General features: G+C 39.2%; 1 protein-coding gene across 2 annotated transcripts in view; it reads left to right on the top strand.

Moving 5' to 3' along the window:
• GIPC2 (GIPC PDZ domain containing family member 2) overlaps positions 1-25,475 on the top strand; it is a 28,192-nt gene extending 2,717 nt beyond the window's left edge. Inside the window, exons 1-6 of one of the 2 annotated variants that reach the window (XM_054834574.1) lie at positions 2,457-2,851; positions 5,785-5,970; positions 10,079-10,259; positions 13,517-13,626; positions 14,351-14,432; positions 22,438-25,475. In XM_054834574.1, coding sequence (XP_054690549.1) covers positions 2,762-2,851; positions 5,785-5,970; positions 10,079-10,259; positions 13,517-13,626; positions 14,351-14,432; positions 22,438-22,592 — 804 coding nt within the window. In that variant the 5' untranslated portion in view covers positions 2,457-2,761 and the 3' untranslated portion in view covers positions 22,593-25,475. Of the gene's footprint in view, positions 1-2,456; positions 2,852-5,784; positions 5,971-10,078; positions 10,260-13,516; positions 13,627-14,350; positions 14,433-22,437 lie in introns of those variants that run through there. The other variant, XM_054834573.1, reaches the window with a different exon arrangement.
• Positions 25,476-25,750: the final 275 nt, after the last annotated feature.

The following is a 25,750-nucleotide window of genomic DNA, read 5'->3' as shown; positions in this document are numbered from 1 at the left end:
CTTGTCATCTGTCACTTCTTTTGACTCCACGTGGTTACAGCACCTCATTTCCTCTTTGTATCACATCTCACAGGACCAGCTGAGTTTAGCTTCTGCTGGAGAATCCTTTCCAGGATCTGTGATTGACTGCCAACAGTGACAGAGTGAAGCTTGCATCAGACACAGTATTTGTTGGACAGACACTGACAAAAACTTCTGTGCAGACCTGGATCATGAGTAGGGTAGGATGGGGACAGAACAAGACAGGTATAGCTTCCAAGGGGACACTCCGTCACTCTTGTCATGTTTGCTAGGCATCTACGAAGGAGTGAGCCGTAACAGCAGCTTTCTGAGGCTTTTCCTGTACTCATTTTTTTTTTTGGTCTAGGTATTTTATTCTTCATCCATCTTCCTAGGTGAATATATATCTCAGTTATCCCTTTTGAACCTGATATTCAGCCTGCATTTCTACCTACCTCTCTGACTATTACCATGACCAGCACTTCTTTTTTTCTTGCTCCAACGTAAATGTCCTTTGCACCGGGAGGAGCAGTGAAGATGGCTTCTAGCAATGGATTGCCTGTTTCATTAATATGAGTGCTGTTTGAGGTAGATCACTTTTAACTTGATTTCTTTCCACAAGGAAGCACAACAAAAAAAATGGAAATAAATAGATGCAGTTCTTAATTAACACCACAACCCATCCACAGTTACGTGTATTTTTCTACTTGCATAAATAATACAAGTATCTCCCCTGGTTTTTTTTCTATAGAGGATGAAGTTGGAAAAGTAGTTGGAAGAAGTATTTGTGTATGATCTTGACCATTTAGGATTACTACTACACTGTGACTACTGGGAAATGTAGCAGGGAATGTTCCTGTAAGGGTGAAAGTCCTAAGTGTAGCCTGTATGATAAATACATGAGCACTGACCAAAGGACAATGTGGGTCTGTTAAAGCATTTGGTGGTGGTGTGCTCCTGTGAGAGCACATGGTAGGGCTTTAAAGTATTCAAAGTAGCTAATCGGGCACTGGGAACGTGGATATTAAAGTCCAACTGTAGCAGGGCGATTTCTTGATCAGACGAGAAGGGAATGGTAAACCACAGAAACTACATGGACTTTCGGTTTGTGTACTCATAATTTGCACTTTTGATTATTTTGTTTGCTTTGGAAGGTGAAGTATGATGGGGCTGGTGAGGTAAGTTGAATGCTCAGCGGGTGTGTCTGTCAAGAGCCCATGGAGGTTGGTGTTTCTTTCATGGTGGAAGGAATTTTGGTTCACAAGGGGAATGCAGGAAAAGGAAGACCTTCCCGGTAGCACCAAGGGCATAAATGCAGCTCCCTCTGTCTCTTCCAGTAACAAGAGTTCAGCTGCTGAGCTGGTGTCTGGGCTGTTCTTCCATGGGTCTTGCTGCCTCATGCTAAACAGTTAAGTATACTGTGAGGCTGTGCCATAGTAAACTTTCATAGAAGTATTTGATTTAAACCTGTTCAGTTTAAACTTCTGTGGAAGAATACTGAAAAATAAGCTGCTGCTGAAACATAGCTTTCTGAGTAAAAGTGACATTATAACAAGAAAAAATCTGAAGTTTATTTTAGGAGGTTAGGGAAAAGGGTCAGCTTATGAAATCCTCATTCCCATCCCCAAAATGTTTGAAGTTTTAGAGTATATGCTTATCTGTCGAAACAAACTGTTCACAATCTCACCTACAGATTGAAGCCTTTAAATGAACAAACTTAACACTCCCTACAAACCACCTCCTCCCAACCCTATGGCAACAATTGTTTGTTTGCTGTTCCCCTAAGCAGTGTTTAAATTTCACACCCATATTACGTGTGATGCTTGCTGTGTTAATGATCTGTTTTTCAAATACCTTTAAGCTGTGTGGAAGAACTTACACTGTAATTCTTGTGTCCTCTGGGTTTAAAAAAAAAAAAAAAAACAATAAAACACTGAATGCTTATTTTCATAGTACTTCGAATGTCTTTTGGGAGGCAAAGTTGCATACCTGATAAAGTACCAAAAGCACTCGGGAACTTGGAGGGCTTGGTTACTCTCCCTGTCGCTGCAGCTAGTCAAGGCTCCCTCATTTTCTTCAGGGAGAATAAAGTGAGTAAGGTACCTAGAAAATGCGTTAGTGATTTCTTGATATAGTGACACCTACAGATGTAGGGAAATATGTCAGTGGGCGTTATGTCTTACTCAGAAGTAGAATTCCCGTTTTCCCACCTCTTAAATAGGGAAAGTGATTATGATCTCCTTTGTAAAGTTATTTGAGATCTACTGATTTTAAAAGCACTTTTAATAGCTTCTGAGTATGTCATCTATCAATCAACTTATTTTTGAGTTCTTCTCAAGGTGTAGGCTTAATATGGAAGATGAGAATGTGATTAATGTATAGGATATGCAATATGGTACTGCATTTATACTTTATATAACACACAGCATAACCCTCTTTTTCTTAGCTAATACAGTTTATATAACACACAATGTAACCCTGATTTTATTGGCTAATGCAGTCTCTTCCCATTGAAAATACTGATGCAGGGAATAATCTGTTAGTAATCTTATCTGACAAATCTATTTTATAAGGTTGTGCGTAAGCCCCAGTCCCTGCCGGAAGAATGGAATTTCCTTGTTCTGTGTGCCACACAAGATAACTCTCTTGGTGAAGGAGGTATCCTAGATACTTCGTGACTGGGGTAACAGTTATGATTTATAATATCTTGCTAAAGTTGGCATGAAATGTCACAGCACTGGTATGCTGAGTTAAAGATCAAATGCGTACGAAGGTTGAGGGTAAGAAGAGAGAGAAAAGACTTAACAATAAAAATTGCACGTTGGATTTTTTTTTCTTGCTTCATTTCTGGGTAAGAAAATTACTATCAAAAACATACCAAACTTTGAATGGAAGGGGTATTGTAGTAGCTGTTGTTTAATTATTTAAGTATATAAGCTGTTATTAGGTACCTATATTAAACTTATGTAAAATCTATGAAAAAATACAATTTTTGAATTGACAGGTCTGGGCCATGTACAAATAAAGCGATGCTGTAACTGATAGATGGTGTAACTGTATATTATCCTGGGTAGATACATCTTTAGTACATTACTCTTTGCATATATCTGTTCTGAGAAAGCAGTTGTTCACTAAAGATGATAAAGAATGATTTAAGTTTTATTTTTGACTGGCTGATGCTCTCTCAGCCTTGTGGTTAGCACAGAACTGACTCACAGAAAATTCTGCAGACTTATAGGCTGTAGGAGGAATGCCATCCAGATGAAGGTCTAAAAAGAGAAACTCTGGATCGAGTTTCTAAATATCACATTTCTGCTCTGTTGCCAATTTTATCTATTCAAAGGTGTGACAGTAGTTACTAATGATTGTCTGTTTGACAAGGTCAGATGAAGGATGCTAATGTCTAAAATGTAAAGACATAGTGCTGGTTGTTCATTGTAAGAACAAGAACTGAGCTGCAGTTGTAAACTGGCCCAGTTGTTATGTAGCTTGAGGGCAAACTGAAAATGTATACGTGAATTTTATATAGTCTGTCTGAACTGAGCCTTCTTGGTTAAAAAAATGCTGATGATTAGACATGATTATTATTTATAACATAAAATTTAATTGTCTACTTAAAACCAGCTGAATTTCTCTAGGTGATGTTACTGCTTGAGTATTAGTTAACTGAAAAACTTTGCGTTACCTGAGAGAACAAAACTAATGTCTGTTACGGGTGTGCTGTTACGACTCTGATTGTTAAAGTAGGGCATTAGATTGCAGTGGATATTTCATGGATTGTATGAGATAAGCAATTAGCCTTTGAAGTAGGGCTGGTTTGGGTTTTTGGTTTTTTAAAAACAACAACTAACCAAGACCCTCTTCCCCCCCATCAAGAAACATCATCTCACTACTAAACTGTCAGGTTTTAAAACCAAAACCCCCGTAGGTTTAGAATCTAAGTTCTAGAAAGCTTCAGAAACTTAAATGCTCTCTGTGAAATACATTAGGAAATACATTCACCCCTCATTTGACCTGGAATAGATTTGAATAGATTGATGACTTTTGTCTCATTTTTTCTGCCGTCATCCAGTGATGCCAGAAGGAAAGAAAAGGCATTTGAAATGTTCTGGTCTGGAAAACCCTGTAACTTGCACGAGCGTGGTGAGGGAAGGCGGGAGGGCAGAAGGAGATCCTGCATTTCCAGCGAAGCGCCGGGGGGTTCAGCAGGCTGGGGGCACAGGTCTGTGCCTGGGCTCTGGGGCAGCTGGCCTGGCCTGCGGCTCCCCCCGGAATGCCACTAGAGCGGTAGCAAAGATGAAGGACGCTGAGCGACATCCTGCTGCCGTTTTTCCCAAATGCTAGGCTGGCTTCCCACTGTGTGCTGCTTTTCATGTCTTGGCGCTGCTTTTTCCACTTCCTAATTTGGAGCTGGTGTGGGCAGTGGGCTGCAAGGGGGTCCAAGGTGTGCTCTGAAGGAAAATAATGTCCAGCAGATACAGGCAGGGCGTAGCCAAGTATCTACTCGTATCTCTTGTCCTGCCAGAGCCCATGTGCGTCCTGCTGGCAGCAGAGCCTTTGTCTGATGGTTTGCGGCTGTGGCTTTGCCACCTGTGCTCAAGGGCCAAATGGGGTGGCAAGTCTCCTCCTCTTCCCCTGCTTCCAGTTACATGCGAAAGATGGTCTTTCGGGGTACTCTTTGCCTCAGTGAAGTAGATTTTAGGGATTCTCCATGTTTCTCTTGGAGCGCAGAGTTTTGGCTGCTGCCCTGTGCTGCGGTGCTGCCCGGGAGCAGGCTGTGCGGGGCTTCCCTCGCTCCTGCTGCAGCTTGGGAAGGAGCCGGGCAGGGGTAGTTCCTCCAGCTGTGATTTGGAGCGTTGGGTTTGGTTTTTTTTTTTCTTTTTTGGCTAGGCTGCCCAGCACAGCCTGTACTCAAAAAGCAGAAAGCCCAAAGCCTGCCTGGACTGGCCACATTCCTCCACGCAGCACTGTGGTGGGCAAAAGCAGTACAGCTGGGCTGGCCTCATCCTGCCCAGGACCATAAACCTCCCTGTTAAAGAGCCACTAGTATAAGTGTGGGGAGAAAAAATAGTGCCTAACACCTGGTGCTGAAGGGAAATCCCTTAGAAGGGCAAATTTTTTCTTCATAAATCAGCCTTTTTTTTTATTAAGCCTTGCTTCTAATAAGCTGGAACAGAGATGACCCCCACTTATGCTGGAGTAAGGGTAACTAAGCAAGCTTGTTGGAGAGAATGTGCTCTCAGCTAATGGTGGAACATATGGAGCAATATAAAACATTCCATGCTTTCTCCTGACATTTTTGGTTTGATGCGCTCCCTTTTTTCCCATGAAACTGCTTTCAAGCAGTTACATTTTGAAGCAATCCCTGGTGATGTTTGAATCCTGTGGAATTTGAGGTGGGTGAAGGATGAAGCAGAAGATGGTGGTGGCTCTTTGGTTTGCTCACTCTAACCTCTGGAACAAGCTGCTATGCTCTAGCTCAAGATGTGTGTGTCAGAGTTGGTATTCTGGGACAGGCCGTGAGAGGCAGCTCGCACAGATATGTCTCTCTCCTTTGGTCCCTGCCAGCTCTTATCTGCAGAGTTTGAGCTATTGATGCTTCCTGTCATGTGCGTGGATGAAGACTAGCACCTCTCCTGGGGCAGCTGGAGAAGGAGAGTAATCGTCATTTCAGCTATGGATCTGTCAGAGGGGCCAGAACTATACTTTCCTTTTATCTTCCTATCAAGCTCACCAAACCTAATATACTGTTAAAGGTAATGTGTTTGCTTTCCTCCTGTACAGATCATGTTTTGCACTTTGAACACTCATAAAGCTGATATGGACAAGCTCTTAGGTGCACAAATTGGCCTTGAAGATTTCATATTTGCCCACATAAAAGGACAACGAAAAGAAGTGGAAGTTCTTAAAACTGATGATGTGCTTGGGCTTACCATTACAGACAATGGAACTGGCTGTGCGTTTATAAAGGTAAATTTAATCATCAGTTAAATACTTTCTTCTGTAGAAGCTTCCGTTACTATAACAGTTTAATTATTGTTTTAAGGATCCTTTAGAACTGTAAAATCTCTTATTCTCACATACATGGTAAGTAAAAAAATAAAGTTGCTTTTCTTTAGGTACATCATTCAAAATTAGTTCGGCTATTTCTGCACTGCATGTCATTCAAAATTAGTTCATTTGTTCATTGCTTCTGTAACGTGTATCAGCTTTACAATGTGACCATTGTATTTTCCGACCTACCCTGAGGTGGTAGGTGTTAGATACTGCTTGCATCTGCGCGCCCCCCCCCCCCTTTTTTTAAGTGATTTTCTGCTGTCATTGATTAAGTGCGTATAGAACGTCTGTCACTCGTGATAATGAGATCAAGTTCTTTCAGCCTTTATGACTGTTCACAAGGCAGAAGCCTTGGTGCTGCATAAGAATAGGTGCGAGCACAGTGCTTTTCAGCTTTCCAGTATTGCCTTAGATAGGTAGGATGAATTAAAAGGTGCTAAGGATATGGATTAACATAATTTACCACAGTTAACTTGAGTAGCAACTATGGGCAGTAACATGTACAATACATTAATCATAATTGCTTTCCTCCTTCTTCTATATGACCTCCAGATAGTATTGCTTGAGAGAAGTAGAGACTGAGGAAATAATGCTACTCTTCTTGCTAGACTAAGTATTAAGAATCATACTTTCTGCCTTTTTGAGATGCTTTGCTCTAATCTAATTATTCATTATTAGTGAGGCATTGGTAATTATCTTTGATTACTGCTGTCTCAATCGCTGTTCTCATTGCTAGTGTGACAGAGCTTCTTGTAAGGAGAGGTTGTATTCTCTATTCATTCCTCAGCTACCCTGGATATAAAACAAGATGTGGTTTAGAAATAGATTTGCTTGTCTTTGTTGTGGAAAAATGTGTATTGAGATCACGCCTGAGAAAGTCAAGATGCAGTGGAGGTTTCAGTAAGCAGTTTGGCAAAATCATAGCCTCATTTTTATGTTTAGAGATGGAGAACTCTGAATTTCTAGTGGTAGCATCTATGCAGCCCATAACATTCAGTCACGTTGCTGCTTACGTGGCATTTTAAAAGAAGGCATTGACAGCAGTGCTTTGGTGATTAAAGTTCACGTGTGCAGCACTGTGCAGTGTTACTCTTTGGGCTTGGTTGGTAATATGGGGAGAGAGAACAGCTATCACACAGACTACTGCATAATTGGAGCAGACTGGAAAACCCTCACCACGTTAACAAGACAACTGTAATTTCCAGTAAATTATGTAAAACTTGTCTGAACAAATATATCATTGTCCTTGTACTGGTCTCATAAGCAGTATAATGCAAATGGTGCGGTCTTCGTGGGAATGCATGTTTAAAGGAACTTCTAGGAGCTTATTTTGTTGCTGTTGCATATTTAGCTAATGGATTTTTTTAAAACAGCATAGCAAATACATATGCAAAAGTAAAAGCTGCATCTTTTTTATACTTGGTTGTCTAGGTAAATGACTGAGCAGAGACTGTCTCTAAAGTTTGATAGAATTTTTTTTGTTTATATATTTACTTTCCTCGAAAAATTGTTACTATGTTCCATTATTAACAGTATTAAATTTACTCATCTGTGCGTTGTTGAAAGCTGTTATGGGCTGTAGTAATTTTACTGAGTTTTGAATAACAGGGCTGTTTCTAGGTTTGGTATGTACCCTGGCCAGTTTTTAAACCTGACACTCTGAACTGCAGGTTCTTTTCCTATGAAATCAAATGTTGTTTTGCCTTACTAAGAACAAAACTCGGTGTCTTTCTACTTTCACAAATTTGTTTTCTGGGTACGTGGCCAGATGGGAAGATGTATTATGGAATCAAATTAGCCATTCAAAGACTAACAGTAGAACTTGAAGCGTGATTGACTGGTGCGTAAGGAGACATTATAAAATGGAGTGGTGCAATTAATTTTAGGCATTGCATAGGAAATCTAGATCCTAGCTTCTAAATGGACTGTAGAGCACTTGAAACACAGGCATATCAACTGCATCTTAATTGCTGTGACAATGTAGCTTGACTGTCTTTGGTCAGTTAACTTGGAGTGATGATAAAAACTAAGTCGTATTAAAAAAATGACACCAATATCATAGCCAGTGAATATTACTTAAACAGTTTTGGTGTTAGGACCCAAGTGAAGAAGAAAAGCTAAATGAGAATGAATTCAGTAGGTAGACTAAACATTAACTGTCCCACTCTACGCTGCGCTGGTGCAACCTCACCTCGAGTACTGCGTGCAGCTTTGGGCGCCACAGTATAAAAAGGACATAAAACTGTTGGAGAGTGTCCACAGGAGGGCAACAAAGATGGTGAAGGGTCTAGAGGGGAAGACACGTGAAGAGAGGCTGAAGTCCCTTGGTTTGTTCAGCCTAGAGAAGAGGAGACTGAGGGGAGACCTCATCGCGGCCTACAATGTCCTCACGAGGGGGAGCGAGGGGGCAGGCGCTGATCTCCTCCCTCTGGTGACCAGTGATAGAACCCGAGGGAGCGGCATGAAGCTGCGATGGGGCAGGTTTAGGTTGGATATCAGGAACAGGTTCTTCACCGAGAGGGTGGGGCACCGGAACAGGCTCCCCAGGAAAGTGGTCACAGCACCGAGCTTGACTGAGTTCAGGAAGCGTCTGGACAACGCTCTCAGTCATATGCTCTGATTCGGCTGGTCCTCTGTGGAGCCAGGAGTTGGACTCGATGATCCTTACGTGTCCCTTCCAACTCAGGACATTCTATGATATGATTCTATGATTAATTGGAGTCTGGTGGGCACGCTTTTGAATCCTGGCACCTGGTAGGAGAAATGCATTTGGGGACCTGGTTTGTGGCCTGTGTATGATACCCCCCTTTTTACCATGAGGCTGCTTTTTGGTTTTGATCTAGGTTAAAGAAAAAAGTGCTGGAAAGAGTTAAACTCAGCCTGAAGCTAAAAATTGTGGCAGTCTATTATGGGACACTGAGCACTCTCACACTTCCCACTTCCCACTGACTCTCAGATGGAGGCACATATGTGGGCTCAGGCGTGCGCACATAAGCTACAAGCAGGTTTCTGAGATAGCTATGCAACTAGGCTAGGTGTTATAGTAGTAGGCGGCAATATGTTTATCTCCCTTGTCTCACTGTTATCTCACTCAAAGTTAGGCTGAACAACATCAGTCTTTACTGAAAAGTATGTTATTCAGGAAGATATTAGGATGAAATTAGTATCTCTGCAAAATATAAGATATTCAACTATGTCATAGCTTTTCTATTAAATAGCCATAGGATAACAGCTTACATGACTTAGGCACATGATAAACAAATATAACAGCATATAACAACAATAAACACAATCACTGAAATTTTAAGTGTCCTTTAATTGACTTGATAAATCATAGAGATCTTTAAAGATTATATTTTTCCTCACTTTTTAAATTCCACTTTACAAAAACTATCAATCCTAACTTCTGTTACATTTTATGGCCTTTAGTCCATTTGTATTCTGTGAGATGGCATTTAGAAGGATTTATTATTCTTTATTGTTATTTGAGAGGAAATACTTTACTTTGCATCTGTATAGCTTGATAAGGAAAACAGTAGAAGTTTTATCACTGTGGATGGGTCTTAGTAAGACTAGCCTTTTATAGTTTGTCATTTTTTAGTATACCACACACATTTTTTCATGTCCCTGGACCATACTTGAAAAGAGGAAAGTTCTGTTCCTATGCTTGTCGAGCTATTAAATCAAAATAAAATCCCAAAACTCAAACACATTACTGACACGTTTGAGTTCAGTTTTAAAACACAAAAATTTAGCTTACTCAGAAGCCTTAACTTCTGAAGTATTGATTGCATTCTTTTTTTTCTGTTGATTTTTATATTCAATGCTTATTAAAATACTTTGAAAAAGAATGCTTTTCAAAATACATTTTATGAAAATCTTATAGACAAAACACACTACTGGTATAATAAGCTCAATGCTATTGATGTTGTTAACTGACATTCTTGAAACTCTGTGGTGTTACCTCTTTACCTTTTAAAGAAATGTTTCTAATTCTTTTTTTTTTTTTTTTAAACATTAGCGAATCAAAGAAGGTAGCCTTATGGACCAAACCAAAATGATCTGCGTGGGTGATCACATAGAGACTATAAATGGAAAAAATGTGTCAAATTGTCGGCATTATGAAGTTGCCAAAATGCTAAAAGATCTGGAGAAAGGTCAGATGTTTAAGCTGGAGTTGATAGAGCCTATGAAAGCATTTGGTGAGTGGTGTCACTGTCCACCTTGTTCACTGGATATCAAAATCCCAACATTGCATTGCATTGTAAGTTTGTTTTCAGATTGCAGCCAGGTGTGCACCCAAGGTAACATAACTGATACAAAAAAGTATATTCGGGTTTTTTTTCTGTTTCTTTTCTTTAAAGTGTGACATTTATGAATGGATTTTTTTCCAGTAGTCATCTTGGTACAGGCTGCCTCAGCCTGAGTCTCAGTTGCTCGATTCCTTTGCCACTGCATGATGATGTGAAATAAGTACAGGAATTGTCTCATAGACACAGTTTTAAAGCTTGGATTGCTTCACTGATGCAATGATCCTCGAACCTCCTCTTCTCTTTTCCTTTATTGATACATAATGCCTGTTCATCTGTGTGTCAGATTTTTCTGTTTCTGAACCCTTTACTGGGGACTGCACTCTTTTAATGCAAGAGGTGCTGCAGAAAAGACCATCTGGGATTCCCTAGAGCAGGTCCTTTGCTGCATGCCTGCCTGCTCTCCCCAACTTTTTTGTGGCTCTCTAATCATACAGCAGGTATATTCAGAATTGGAAGAAAGCAATATGACAAAGCTCTGTCTCTACCTACCGCCTGCACGCTAGGAGAAAGTGATACTTACATAGGAGGAATACATACCTACTGCTTATCCTTATGTATATTAATTTTATCAACATGATAAACTAAAAAAAACCCAAACAGTTTTAATTTTTATTCTCTCAATTTTTTATATCCCCTCCTGAACCAATAGCATTTTTCTGTAATAAATCCTTCAAAATACTGCTAAATTATAAGTGTGTATGAGTCCTTGTGCACACCTGCACTAACAGCAAGTTAAAAATCACCATCTTCACCACAGCAGCAAAAGTTTGAAATGTTTATTTTTCAAATCCTTTTTTATCTGTTAGTTTACAACTGCTGTCATACACCAGTCTTGACGCTTGGTGTCAGAATAGCAGCAGAAATTGAAAATGAGAGAAATTTTAAGGTTTCTTTTTTCTTTTGGTGTTTCTGTGAAGAATGAGGGTTATGAGCTAATCTCTAATGCGTTTGGATAAAAATTGGTACTCCTGTTAAGTAAATGCGTATGTCATACATTACGCTAAAGTAGTATTACTTACGTATAGTATTGCAATTACTAATACAGGAATACCTTTTTAATATGGGTCTATAATTTGTATTCAGTGCTACATGTTTTACATAGTCTGTTTGTAAAGACCAGGGTAAATCAGCATTTGATTAATGACTTCAGCCATCTAATAGTAATTACTTTAGTCAGGTGATTAAGATACCTTTTAGTCTCCCTGTGATGTAGGGAAGGAAACCTGCTAATTCCATGGCAATACCTTTTATCTGACATTGAATTAAGAGGCAATCAGAGCTTTTTAGACAGATTTTTGGAAGATGCATGTTATTTTCCACCCTACAGAAATTAATGTACAACTTGCAGTGCCCAATAGGTTAGAATATCCTGTCCCTAGCCTTACAGGTGCAGTTAGGCTTTAGGCACAAATTTCTTTGAGATAGTGTTTAAGCTGCAGCATGCTGAGAATAGCCCCAGAGGAGACGACAAACAAGATCCAGATCCTGCTGGACAAGTAGGTGCTGAATTCCTGTTAGTTTCAACACAAGTTTGTGAGAGTATAGAAATAAGAGACAAGTCTCTGTGTGAAATTACTTTTATTTTCCTCCTCTCGGCAGAATGTGAGATAAATATCATTTACTGGTTGGATACCTTTCTACCATGTGCACGCAGGCTGCCTCAGCTGCTCTAAGCAAGACTTGTAGCACAGAATTAAAGACTTGTCTGAATAAGATTGGTCCTCACCAGTCACAAGCTAGCCCTCTTCAAATTGATACAAAAATTAATAGAAACAAAAGAAAGGCAGCAGAACACAAACTCTAAGTTTAAATTATGTGAATATGAAAAATAATTTCCGTGATGGCTAGAGAGCTTTGGTCTGAAGTATTGCAAATAAACGTTATGTCAAATCATGAGTTTTAAGGTACTAATAGTGACAAAGCTAGAAAAATATTTATGCTGTATCAGGAATGACTCTTTGAAACAAGTCTAGCAGAAATGATGACAAAGTTTTAAGCTGTCCTTGAAGCAATAAAAAGATTAAGGATAAGTGCTGATTCTAAGTATACATGTAATAGACTGTGCCATATCTATTTGTTAAAAGAAAAACAATTAAAACTTACTTTTCAAGACTTGTTCAGTGGAATAATCTGGATTTTTTTGACTATTTATGCAAGAATGATGAGTTGGAATCTACCTGGGCAAAATGAATATAGCATGTTAAAGCCTTGCCTTCAAGGAGAGCTGGTTAGAAAGGCCTGCTGTTAAGAGGAGGAGTAATGTGGTAGAGAAAACAGCGTAGTTCAAAACAGTTCTGCCAAATTATCTCCTCTCCTCTAGCACTTTCAAGATTAACTATGTAACTCACATGTCAGTAAGTAAATTAAAGCCTTGCCACTCTTGGATGTAAAATTATGCCCTAGAAGAAGAAAGCCAAATCTTAAATGATTCCATACTCCATTTACTAACTGGGGTGCCCTTACTCAAGATTAAAAAAGGAAAGCTGAATTCAGGTAAAGGAAACTTTGGGTAACCCCAGATATTCTTGGTAGAGATTTATCAGATGTGAAATCCTGATCTCGGTGAAACCAGTGAAAAATCTCCGCCAGATCTACTTACGGACATTTCATCTACGTGACTGCTAGTAACCAAATTGTTAGCTCAGCTCAGTGTGGCTCCTCATGACCTGTTTAGCAGTGGTGTTTGCACCATTGCATTAGGGAAAGATGGAGATGTTGCAATGGTAATCCTGCTACATAGTCTGCCTGTAAAGATCAGGATAAATCAGCATTTTGCTGATGGCTTCAGCCATTATCTAATATTAAGTAATAAATACTTCTACTTTTCTGTAGAATAGGGAAGTAAAATTATATAAAGTGCACACTTGAAGTTGAGTGCAGTAGGCCTGCATAGATATATTGGTTAATGGAAGTCCTAGCTTCAGTGCAGTTAAGTTGATATCAAAGTTTGAAGACAAGCAATTGTCAGCAAAGCTATACTTAGAGTACAATTAATTTATAATTAAATTTTTACATACATTTAGATCTTGATTAGAATAAAAAGTGATGATAATGCAACAGCGAAAGCAGATACATCGTATTCTGACGTACCATATACTTAGTTTTGTTTGATATTCTTTTCTTTTTGTTGTTTGTTTTGTCTTTAGAAAAGCTGGAACCAAGGTCCAAAGGTGGAACTCTGCCAGAGGCTAAAATCTCCAGAGGGAGAGAAACACTTCGGCTGAGAACCAAAGGCCCTGCTACGGTGGAGGAAATGGTATGGTTATCTTGGGGTCCTTCAACAGTTTGATCATCTAGTGCCTGATTTATTCTTCCCCAGGGTTGATAAGGTAAAGTAGGAAGGAAGGATCTAGGTGTCACAAAGCTTGTGGGACTTCAGAAGAAGGTTGCCTTCTGCAGGGAGAAATGCCTATATAAAGTTGAAGACTAGCAGGGATAGGATGGGGCTGAGAAATCTGGAAACAGAGCCTGTATTTAGATGTCATGGATTACATGGATGAATTTAAGGTAGATTAGACCAAGAAGTGTTGAAAAGAGGGGAGGGGGGCAGTTGCAGAGTTGGTTCTGTTTCGGACATTGCAAAGCGTACTGGGCTGCTGTCAGGGTTGTTGTTAGGAGAGGCTAATAATGTACATTGGCATGAATATGTGTAAAACCAGGATTAAGGTTTGGAAGAAGAAATGTTATTTATCCTGGGTTCTTCTAAAGCTGATGAGGATTTGATGAAGATCTGTATTGTCCAGAGATGTAAGGCCCCGTTAAGTTTGAATGCAAGAGCTGCGTGGCTTGATAGTAGGAGGAAGGCTCAGGTTTGTGAGAAGTGGGGAAAGAGAGTGGAATAACGTGTTTTGCTTGTAGGTTTTGTAAGTCTAGGTGGCTAGGATGGGAGAAGGATAATCAATGGCAAGTTGCTGATTATTTTGAAATCTGCATGGATATAATCATACTTTTGCTCTTTTTCTCCCTTTATTTCAACAAAGCCATCTGAAGTTGAAGAAAAAGCAATTAAAAAAGTGGATGAGCTTCTTGAAACATACATGGGGATAAGAGATATTGAATTAGGTGAGTTTTTAACAGATAAGTTACTATAAGGTTAAATAATTTCTCATTTTCTATAGCCTAAATTTATTGAGTACTTTAGTCTCTGGATGTAAGCGAAGCAAAATTTGTCCAGCGTGCAGTCTCAAAAGCTTGCCTGTGTTTCTGCAAATGTCTCTGATGAAAGAATCCCTCACTGCACACCTTATGATGTAATTAATTAATCCTCTATTCTTCTTGCGCATTATCTATACACTATTGCATGAATTATTTAGTTGTTTGCCATTAAATGTTGTCACTGGATTCTTTCTGGCATGTATTTTCTAGTGGTGCCTGTGTGTACCACATTTAAGGATTGTTAAAGATAAGCATGTCTATTTGCTTTTTTGCTCTTTTGCCCCTTGGCTTAGACACATCAAAGTTGATCACTAAAGTTTGAATCTGAGATCTTCTTCAGTGAAAGGGCAACTATTTAGCAAGGGAACTGACAGACTAATTGCACGAATTTGTGAAATTCTCTAAAGCCCATGTTCTGAAGAACACGGGAAATTTCCCAGAATATTTACTAGCTATCGCAATCATCAGTTTGTAATGAAAGAAACGATTCAACCCCAGTGTCATAAGTTCCTTAAAAGGGCACCAAACTTGTCCTTGCAGCTGTTGTTTCTCTCTGTTAATCTGACAACAACTAAATCAGAACTTCTGTTTGTATGGGAAGAGGCTGCAGTCTAGCTGAGTGAGAAGTGCCGCTGCAGCCAGCTGTGCCTGGGTGTAGTCTTCAAACAGTCTTGTGGAACTGCTAATACTGAGACAAAGAGGAAGGTATTTACTGTTATGGTAATAGCTAAAAATATCAGCCAAGAATTAGGAAAGGATAGGCTAAATGAAAAGCGATCTTGAAAAGAAAGCTTTTGTGAGAGAGAAGTGGAAGAGGCAAAGCAGAAGAGAAAACAGGTCTGGCGTGAAGCTAAGGGCAAAGCAGGAGGGTTGGACAGGCAGCAGTTAGCACAGAGGAGTGGGAACAATAGGAGATTATCTGAATAGCTAAAAGCCCTTTGTTGGCTGCTCCTACCAGCAAGCATCTGATTGGCAGTTTCTACTAGTTTTCTTGCAGGAAAAATTGTAGCTAAAGTATTATTTGTTCACCGGCTTAAGGTAGAAGTGGGCTTCCTGGCATAGAAGAGAGAGCGGAGCTGCTCAAAACTTGTGGATTCTGTTTTGTAGCTAATATCTAAATCTTCCAATTCCCAGGAAACTAAACATTCTCAAAAATTCTGTTCCCAGCAGCTCTAATATGTGATCCCCCCCCATGTAATATGCTCCCGGGAGCCCTGTGTGGTGCTGACCCTCTGTTTAGGTTAGGGAGGATCCCATGTCCTGTCACTCTCCTGCAGCCTCCAGCTCTCGATTTGTCTTCAGCTCAGGCTTCAAAGCACCTGAGTCTCGTGCCAGCCGTCCCTCTGGGAGCTGTTTTTGTCCTGCACCTGTTGGATTACTGGCTCAAGCTGGGCTTCTGGAGGCTCCTGTCCTTGCAGGTTACCTCCAAGGTCCTGACCCTACAGGAAGAAGTGGTTATAGGTGTTCTGGTTTTGGTGTCTATAGCCCAGAACACTGAGATCCTAGGCTACAACATGATTTATTGGGATGTTGAGGTGCGGTATGCTCTGCTCTGGGATAGGGAAACAAGTTCCCATGGTGTTCCCTGTGGTTTTGGCTCTCAGTACTGTAATGGGATGGCTCTTGTTCAGTAGACTGAGGAGTTCAGCTTTCAGCACATATGGCTGAGCTGATTGCCAAGCACCTGTAGAGTTTTCCCATCAATTCCTTGATTTTTTTTTTTTCCCCCCAAAAGATCTAATGTCCTTCATCTTTCAGTATGTAGTTTGGAAAGTTTCAAAGAATGCCTTAAAAGAACACTCAAAGAAGGAAGAGGTCTTTGTCCTCAAAGAGACTTTCTTCTTCCTAACTGGGTTGTTGTTTTGCCCTTCACCTCTTCCTTCTCTTCTTCCCCAAAAGACTGTGAAACAAAGAAAAACTGTCAGGAATCAGAGACTACAGGGTTCACTTAACTTTAGTTTGCACCTTTGAAGACATTTCCTAAAGTTCAAATCTTAGAGTTGAGGGCCAATGGTGATGGGGAAAAAAAGAAAAGTTTTATCATTTTTAAACAATTAAACAGCTCTAGGGCTCTTTAGGAAAGGAGAGCTAATCACCTGTCACAAATCTGTTCAATTAACATATGTCAGTTTTTCATACACTGGGTGTGATCAGTCACCCATGAAAATGAAGTATGAGGAAAGGATTCATTCAGAGAATGCCAATCACCACTCAGCTAGAAATTTCACTCATTACTCAAGCCAGATTAGTTGAAAATGCAAGTCATCACAATGCGACAGCCGACAAGTGATTAAGATCTCAATCATGGCTCACTCCCATGCAGTTCTGTTTGTCAGAAGCTTTGGATGTCAGTTAATATTGCTCTTTCATCTCCATTAAAATGACACTTCCATGGTGTGATTGAATTCTAAAACAGTGCCCCAGTTTTAAGCCAGAAGTTAGAAAGGAAAGAAAAAATAATGTAAAATTACAGACAGAATTAAAGATGAGATAAAGCCCTTAATTTTTGCATAGTTAAGTATCTTGACAGTTTCAGGAATGGCTGACTAAATCTACACACAAATCCCTAAGTTGGAGCAAAATGCTTGGAAATCATTTAATGGAAATGCAAAATGCATACACTTTTTTTTTTTTGGCACAGTTTTTTATTTTCAGAGATCTAAATGCTGTTGAGATTTACACACCTGTCTCTTCAATGCACTTTTACCTTTTTACCTCTTTATTTTACTGAAAACTGAACTTAATCTGCAGAAAGGACACGTGGCTCTGGAAATGTTTCTCAGCCATTTTATGGGCACATTAGAAACTGGGCCAAGGCTTGACTTCAGCCTTCTTTAAAACATAAATGTGCCATTGAGAGGTAATTCAGGTTATTTTAAATCCTGTCAGTGCTTTCTGGTAAAGGAACTTGAACAGTTGATGAATAGGAGGGACTCAGGAAGCAGTGTTAGTGAAAAATACTGGTGACATTTCTTTTTAAATCAGTGAGGCTTGAATCGTTATGGACTGTATTAGATCCCAAAGATTGCGTGTGGGAGGAAGCCTGGATCTATGGGATCCAACCCCAGAATGCTACTGATGGAAAAATGATGGCAAAAAGGGCTTTCCGTCCAACTTTTTTCTTTCAGCATCTTTTGGCTAGCTCTTCCTCCCCTGGTATTTTGTTCTGGGAGTTTTGTGAAAAAGGGAAAGGTAGCAAGTCTGGTTAAACAAGAAAACTTCTCTACTCCAAGAAGAATTAGTACTTAATAAAAAGAAACAAGAAGAAAGGATATTTCTAATGGTTCCTTGAGTGCCAGATCTGACAATGTTCAACATGAAACTAAACCCAAGTAATGTTAAACACTGGAAATTGCAATGACATGCTTCATTTTTCTGTCATGTTGTAAGGAAGTTGAATATGAATTTTAGCTCTCTTAAAGTGTCAGGCCAGAATAATAATATTTGTTACCTTTTGAAGAAGGCAAAGCTTCTGATAGCATTACAGCTAAATAAATATTGAAGTTTCTGTTAAGACTTCTGAAAAAGTTGGTTTTTTTTTTTTAGAAGTTACAGGATAGGATATAGCTAGCAAAAACATTCTGCAAGGTAGATAATAACAATGGCAGGCAGATCGTAGCTTTCATGGCTTGTGCTGCATGTGTCTATCAAAAGTGAAAATAAGGATTTGGTGAAAGATCTTTGAAGTTATTTTAAAGGGACTAAGTTTAAAAAACCAACATAGTCCTTTGTTCATATTCTGGGAAGCCTGATACTGAGCTTCTCCGTGAAAGTTGAGAAGGCCTCTAATTCCTTTCATCACTTTTAACTTTGCTGAACTTTTCACATTTTATGTAAAAATTTCTCAGGTATGAGCATTGCCTGAAGTGAGATTTTACAAAAATAAATCTGAGAACAATTGGGGCTATCTGGAGTGTGGAAAAAATATTCTGTTGGAATAAAATTTGTGTAATCACTTATTGTGCAGCTGTTACAAGAAGCAGTGGGGGAAAGGGAGGGGAGCGGAGGCAATTTGGCACGGAGCTGTCGCCCTCTGAGAACCAGAAGAGTTTTCCTGAAATTGGCAACTATCTGCTAAATGCCTTGGCAATCAGTAGTTTTTGATTTGCCTTGGGAATTACGCGTTGGGAATGTCATTGTGTAAACACGCATGTTCTGCACAGCGGTGCTGCCCGGGGGATGCCACCCCACGTCTGCGCCGGCTGAAATAAGAATACGTACGCGGGGCGACAGAGGAGACCGGTCGGCTGTAGTGTTCCTGGCTGTATGAAACCGGGGAAGCAGGGTTCAGCTTTGCACGTTCGTATACACGAGGGGTACAGCTCGCGTGTGAAAATCGGGAAGGACGGCTGGCTGGCGTCTTGCGGTGGCCTTTGCTGCGCGGTTGTACAGCTCTGCTGACACTAGAGGTCAGCACCAAGCTATCCAAAACCTGCACCCCAGCTGCCGCGGTCCGCGGGCCTTCCACAGAAGCCTATTTCATCGCATCAGGTGAATCTGGGGAGGGGAATGTGCTTTAATATACATAGTACATTAAATATACCCTGGTAGTGCTGATTACAGTTGCTCGATACAGTGGAAAACACTTTTATTTGAGGCTGCTGCTTCTTTCGCACGGCGGTGACGTTCTGACTCCTGCTTGACTGGGTTGAAAGTTGTCTTGATTGCCTAAATTTAGAGGATTTTGTTTTCAAGTTTGGTAAATCTCTAATAAAATATTTTTAAGACTCTACTTCAAAATTTTGGAAGCTCAATCTTTAAAGAAAATTGTGTTTGAAGTAACATTTTCTGTCAATGATGGAGTTTATTACTGTTGTAATTCTGAGGTTTCAGCTAGGGCAGTTGGACTGTAACATACTGCTGTGTTACCTTGTTTTATTGCTGCTGTCTGTGTCATATGGCTCTTTCATATATCTTGACCGATATATCTTAAAACTGGCTAAATTCCTTGCTCCCACTCTTTCTGCTGGAACACTTGTCTAGATCCTCACTCTGATGATGGCAACTTTTTTTTAATATCTTGAGTAACTATATCTAGACATGTTTGCTCTTGTGACACCTTGCACAGCTCTTCTCCCTCCAACCCTCTCCCAGTTTTATATAGGGTAACTTCATATCCTGGTTCATATCCAGAAATCTGTGAAGTTTAAATTACACTCTTCACCTCATTACCTCCAGGACTGCTCCTCTGCAAGTACCTTCTCATGTCACGGTGTCAGGGTATATAGGTGGTGGTGACAGGACAAATACTTGTCTTCTGCTTGTCAGAAGCAAGATTCCCCTGCTTAATGCCCATTTCCCATCCAGACTGCTCTGAGTCTCAGTGTCCCAGGAACTTCACAGGGAACACAGAAAGAATCGACGCAGTAGGGATAGGGTTTCTTCTAACAGGGAAACAGGTCCTGAGAGTCCTTGAGAACCACTACTAGTGCCCGGGAAGCTGGGTTACACTTGAACTGCCTCAATCACAGCATTTCGTTTGTCAAGATTTACGTAAATTTTCCTTGGACTGCTTTGTGTTGCTTGGCATACTGCGTATTCTTTTTGGAGCCTCACATTTCAACGTAGTTAAAACCAAAACGTCAAATTTCTTCTGACTTACTGTTGCTGACATCTACAATGTGGAATATGGCTCATGTTTGCTCACAGCTTGCTACAAGTTTGCGTAACAGCACACGCTGTTTGCCAGAAGTTCGTAACTGTCAATAAACTTGAGCTGAGTTTCAGGTCATCAAAATAATATTAAATGTATTTATTAAAAGTTCAGAGCAGGGGAAAGTTTCTTTTCCTTTTTATCAGAGAGATTTTGCCATGTAGGTACAACACAGTGCATGCAGTTGATGGCATTCTGTCCCGGTGAAGGTGGTCTGTGGCTTCAGAACTTCCTTCCCTTTCTCGGGCACTGTGATACATGTTTTCCACTCAAACATCCCTCTGAGAAAAGGCTAGGAGTTATCAATCAGTTATTCTTCAGTGTGACACTTGAATTTGATATGCTCATGGAGAAAGTGGTGGTTACTTGATGTACAAGAAAAGACAGAGAACATCTTGCAGTTTAAGGGAGGTGTGTAAATAATCATGACGTGAAGCAGGGGTTGCTTTGAGGGTTTCATCTGTTGTACAATACTGCCTTTTCTTGTGCTTATGAACAGAGGCTGTAGAGCAGAGATACCGCTCAGAAAAGAAACTGCATTCAGCAGTGCTGTTTGTGCTGAGACTGTTTTACAGTCTCTTCTGCATCCCTCAAACCATGAGAGCCTGCTGCCAGTAGTTCTCCTGGCCTAGCTTAACCAGGAGAAACTCCTCTGCTGACACTTCCATCCTTCAGGGAGGTGCAGGTGCCATGACCGAGAGAACTCTGAGTCCTCACAGTTTTCATTTGCTCTAATATCCCTCAGTTGCCAGCATCCAGTGTTGTTTGGGATAGACTTGTAAGTTGTTCTAGAATCTGAGAAACTGCGCAGTGGCCGACGGTGAGGGATGAGCCACAGGAGCTAAGGACTGAGTCCTAAGGAGTGACCCCAGGGTAGCCATTTCCAAACCCAAGTCTAAAACTTGATAAATTCTGATACTTGGGTGTTAAGTAAGAGAAAATGCCATGCAGTACAAGTATACAACAGAGGCAGACTGTGATATCTTGTATCAGACCTCTCTGCTTTAACTTTCCTGGGTACCAGGATGTTCTGAGTCTTCGGTGGCTCTGGTTTATCGTGCACAGCAGCAAGGCCTTTCCCATGCCGGTGCACAATCTGAACCACCTGGCTGAGACTTCCAAAAAGAACTTTGATCTTTTGCATTTCATAGTGGCATAAGCACAAACTTTCCCAGCCTTGAGGGTGCTATAAATTAAAGATTTGCTTTTCAGAGCTGGAGACAATAATAACTGAAGCAAACTCAACGCACTGAAATTAGTTACTCTTTAGTTTGGATGGTCTTGAAAAAAATGTAGATATAAGCAGAAGAATAATGTGGCTTGCAATAAATGCCTCAGTATCTTTACTACCCGGAGGCGTATTTTTGGGTTAAAAAAATTAAGCTAAAGTTAATTAAAATTAAATCAAGCTGAAAAATCAAGCAAATCTATTTGAGGTCATATGGAAGTTTCTTGAGAGCATGACTTCTTTCGGGCAGTTGCAAACATACTGTGTCCAATACCTAACAAACCACGTTTTAATTTTCTCTGTATTTTACACAACACATTAATTGAGCCTAGTATTTGAATTCTTGTTTTCCTAAAGTAGGATATTCAAGTGTTTTCTCTAGGCCCACTTATCATTACTCTTTTCTAAATGCAGGTCATGCTCAACATTTAAACTCGCAAAGCACGGGTCGTTGCTTCCAAACCCCTACTAGCTTGGTTGTATGCAGGATGTCTGTTGTTTTCCATGTTCAAATCTATGCCTTGGCCACTTTAAACTCTGACTTGCTGAGATTTTTTTGTTGTTGTTTAGAGGAGAAAAACATTCGGGTTTGTCTTTTGATATTCTGGTTTGGATCTGCAAGCTCATACCAAACTCACTGAAGTTGGTAATGAACTGACGTGGGTCTTGTTATTGCAGGAGAGTTGTGCTTAACCTTGTTTTTAGACCCGTGCTTCATGAGCCTTCAGTAAGGAATACAGAATATAATTTAATAAGATTAAAATGAAGGTTTGTTGAATTAAACTTCTGTCAAACAAACAAGAATATATAATGAGCGCTCCAAGGAGGCTCTCCTCTTTATCAGAGCAGAATGTAGCTAGTGTGGGGGATTTAAGTAGATAATTCCTACTGAACCCTAAATTCAGTAGGTAAGCTTTACCTCTCCCTAAGCTGACCTTACCGGGTTTTGAAAACAGACATTCAAAAACTATCTTGGCCATATATGTTAGCTGTCACTTTCATGATAATTATTTTGTTTTGTTGCTTTTTAGCTGCAACAATGGTGGAAGCTGGAAGAGACAAGAAAAACCCAGACGAATTTGCAGTGGCATTGGATGAAACTCTTGGAGACTTTGCATTTCCAGATGAGTTTGTCTTTGATGTATGGGGAGCAATAGGTGATGCTAAGCAAGGACGACTGGAATAAGAACTGCACAGTTTATCAATCCCTATTTGAAAATACAAAATTATTTTCAAATACATGTATCAGAATTTCAATACTCTCATTGATATGAATTCAGGGTGCTCTGCATAAGTATTCTTATCTGAAACTTTCTTTTCCAAAGAAAGGTTTTGAATAGAAGTATGAAGATAAATCCAAAGTTCTGACAACTGTACATTTAAACCAAACATTTAATTTACATGTAGAAATCACTGTGAGTAGTGTCTCAAGGAGATATATTTATACAGACGTTTTATGAAAATTAGGTATTTTTTATTGTACATATACTTTGCTATCAATATTCTAAAGAGTGTTAGACAAATGTAACAAAGAGTTTGGATTATTTGATCTCTCTTTAGAAAGGTTTATAAACTTGTTGAAAAACCACGTAGCTACACACTGCAGTTCCCTGGTCTTCTGTTGTCCTTGTGTAGTCACATACACAAATTGCTGTGGAAAACCTGAAGCCTTTGGTTTTCTTGCCGTTTCGCCTGGATGTAGCCTTTTCTGTAGGCAAAGCTGGGAAGAAGCTGCCCTGTTCCTGAAGAACCTGAGTTCAGGGGGACAAAAAATTATATTCCTCCAAAACATGAGAACTAAGAACTTTGAATGAAAAAGGCTTGCTTTCATTTGAGTCATAATACACGCTGGCTGGGTATTACTGAGATGAGTAAGTATAGTAGAAATGCTTTATTTAGATGCCATATTATTGCAATAGCAACTGCCTAGGAAGAAACAAATGCTAATTTTGATTACTATTCATATATTTGAATAATGTCTGCGATCTGGCACTGGATACTGTAGTGTATGACTAAGTGCTTAATTGATCTTTGCATGTGCTAAATGATTTGCTGAGATCCTATGGAATTCCCCTTTTGTCTTGTTTGGTGTTTTTCGACATGGGAGAGACATTGAGGGTGTTCAAATCTGGAAGATATTATTGTGAAGTCACAAACAATTGCAGTTTGGATGAAAATGCATGCCTAAACTCTGAAAAATACATTAAACTAATTTTAGATGTTAGGTTTCCCAATTATATTGTACATAAACATTTATTTTAACTGCTAATATTTTACTAATAAATCTCAGATTATTAAAAATAAACTGTCTCGTTTAACACATCTGCCATGCCTGCATTTGTCCTCCTGTTCTCACTGTGTTTAATGAAGAGCAATGCAATGAATTGTGTTTTACTCAGAACAAGATTCTTTTTCAGTTTTTGCTGTGCTTGGTTTTAATCAAGACAGATATTTGCTTATTTGTTTAGAAAAAGCTACTTTCAAGTAATTATTATAGCCAAATAACATGTCATGAGTGTCCTTGAACATGAAATTGAACAATAATGTGGGGCCTGACCTGGGAAGGTGTCATAGCTTTTTAGTATTTATATATTTGCGTAAGCATATAAAATGATAGGTATTACAAAAGCTTTTTTCTAAATCACTGCCTAGTTACTTTTCTTCTGAGGAAAATATCTTTCACTGTCTTGCAGAGATCTCTTTAAAGTAAAGACTATGCCAATAATTTTACCTGTTCTATGTCAATTTGTTTGTTTGTTTGTTTTTGCCTAAACCCATGGCACTTTGAAGTGTCATTGAGAGAACAGGCCCTCGTTCTGTTTATTGTGTTATTTAGGAAGGCTCCTAAACTCTGCTTCAGTCTTCTGCACGTGTTACAATAAGTGAATTTTTTTTCTAGTTATGAAATATTGCATGAAATCTTATAAATACTGTTCAATGGGGGATAATCTCCAATTTTATAAATAACATTGTGAATATTTTTCTTTTGTATCTCTGATATAAGGAAAAGCTTTCACATAATATAGATATTGATTTTTATGGAATGAGTAGTACAGAGCAGTATGGAGGTCATATATTTAAGAAGTTCAAAGGTGTCAACATTTCTCTTCATGGTACTAGTGCCTCATATCACCAGTGTGGGATAGAACGTATATGTATCTTCAAACAGATGTGGTTATTATCAATTTCTGTATGTAGAAATACATATAGATACAAAATTTTAGGCTATTCCCAAGTTATGCAAAGTAAAAATATTCAATTTTCTAAGAAAATTTGAGTTTTAGTAAAACTTGAAAGTAAAATTAAAGAAACTTTGTAAGAAGGTGGTTAAGTTTTATACATCCTATTGCTCAGCTGTGCCCTGAGGATATATTATTCTGAGGAAGGAGCGTAATTTTAGGACAGATAGCACAAGGTGGATAGCTGTGTTTAATAATTGCAAGTCTGAGCCCACAGTCTTCTGTTGCAGCTGAGCACACTCTGTCTTACACAGGGCTGCTTTAACTGCTGTACTCTTGGTAATGAAGAGTTAAAGTGTTGTGGGCCATGCCATTTATTCTTTAAACTTCTTTTAGGTGAAAAGGAAAAATGAAATGTCAAGAATTCCCTGTTGGTTCTAAATTGTTTTACATAAAACTCAAATGTCAAATTTTGTGGAAATGTTTATGTATACTAATGTTAGTAACCAACATGCCAATGATTATATAAAATCAATTAAAGTTAAGAATTCCTTCTTAAACAGCAAAGAAAATGTACTATGGAAGAGTCGTATTATAAAATAATACATGAAATGTTACCTGTAGCAGATAACCCCTCATGTGTTTTGGCTGTTCATTTTATTTTGAGAAATTAATGTTGTTCAATCAATTTATCCTCGGAGGATAATTTGTCTCACTGCACTGATAAAATAGCGAGATAAAAATAACCGCTGCAGCTCTGATTCTGCACAGAGCTGTCTCTTGTCATAGTGGCCTATCTTTGTGGAGTTTATTTCAGGACTAAGATTTAACTAATGATTGCAATTTTACTAGCATTTACTGCAATAAAGTATGTCAATATATCTTAAAAATTTTTCTGAGTTCTCATTTACGCATACGCTATTTCCAGCACATAAGACATAATGGTACCACTGCCCAATTTACTAGATTATTTGCATTTTCCAGCTATGCATGAATAAATTGTCATGTGAAAATCACACTACGCTCTACATGATAAATACTTCTCACTCTTCGTAATGATTTGTGTATAAATTAATGTTGTTTTACTAATGAAATATAGCCTGCAGAACCCTTTAAAACCTACTCAATAAAGACACTAAAGCCTTTGCGTGGTGAAAATGCCATT

This window comes from Grus americana, chromosome 8, assembly GCF_028858705.1.
Source record: "Grus americana isolate bGruAme1 chromosome 8, bGruAme1.mat, whole genome shotgun sequence".
NCBI lineage: Eukaryota > Metazoa > Chordata > Aves > Gruiformes > Gruidae > Grus > Grus americana.
Note: the sequence above shows the minus strand (reverse complement) of the source record. Positions and strands in the feature narration are given on the sequence as shown.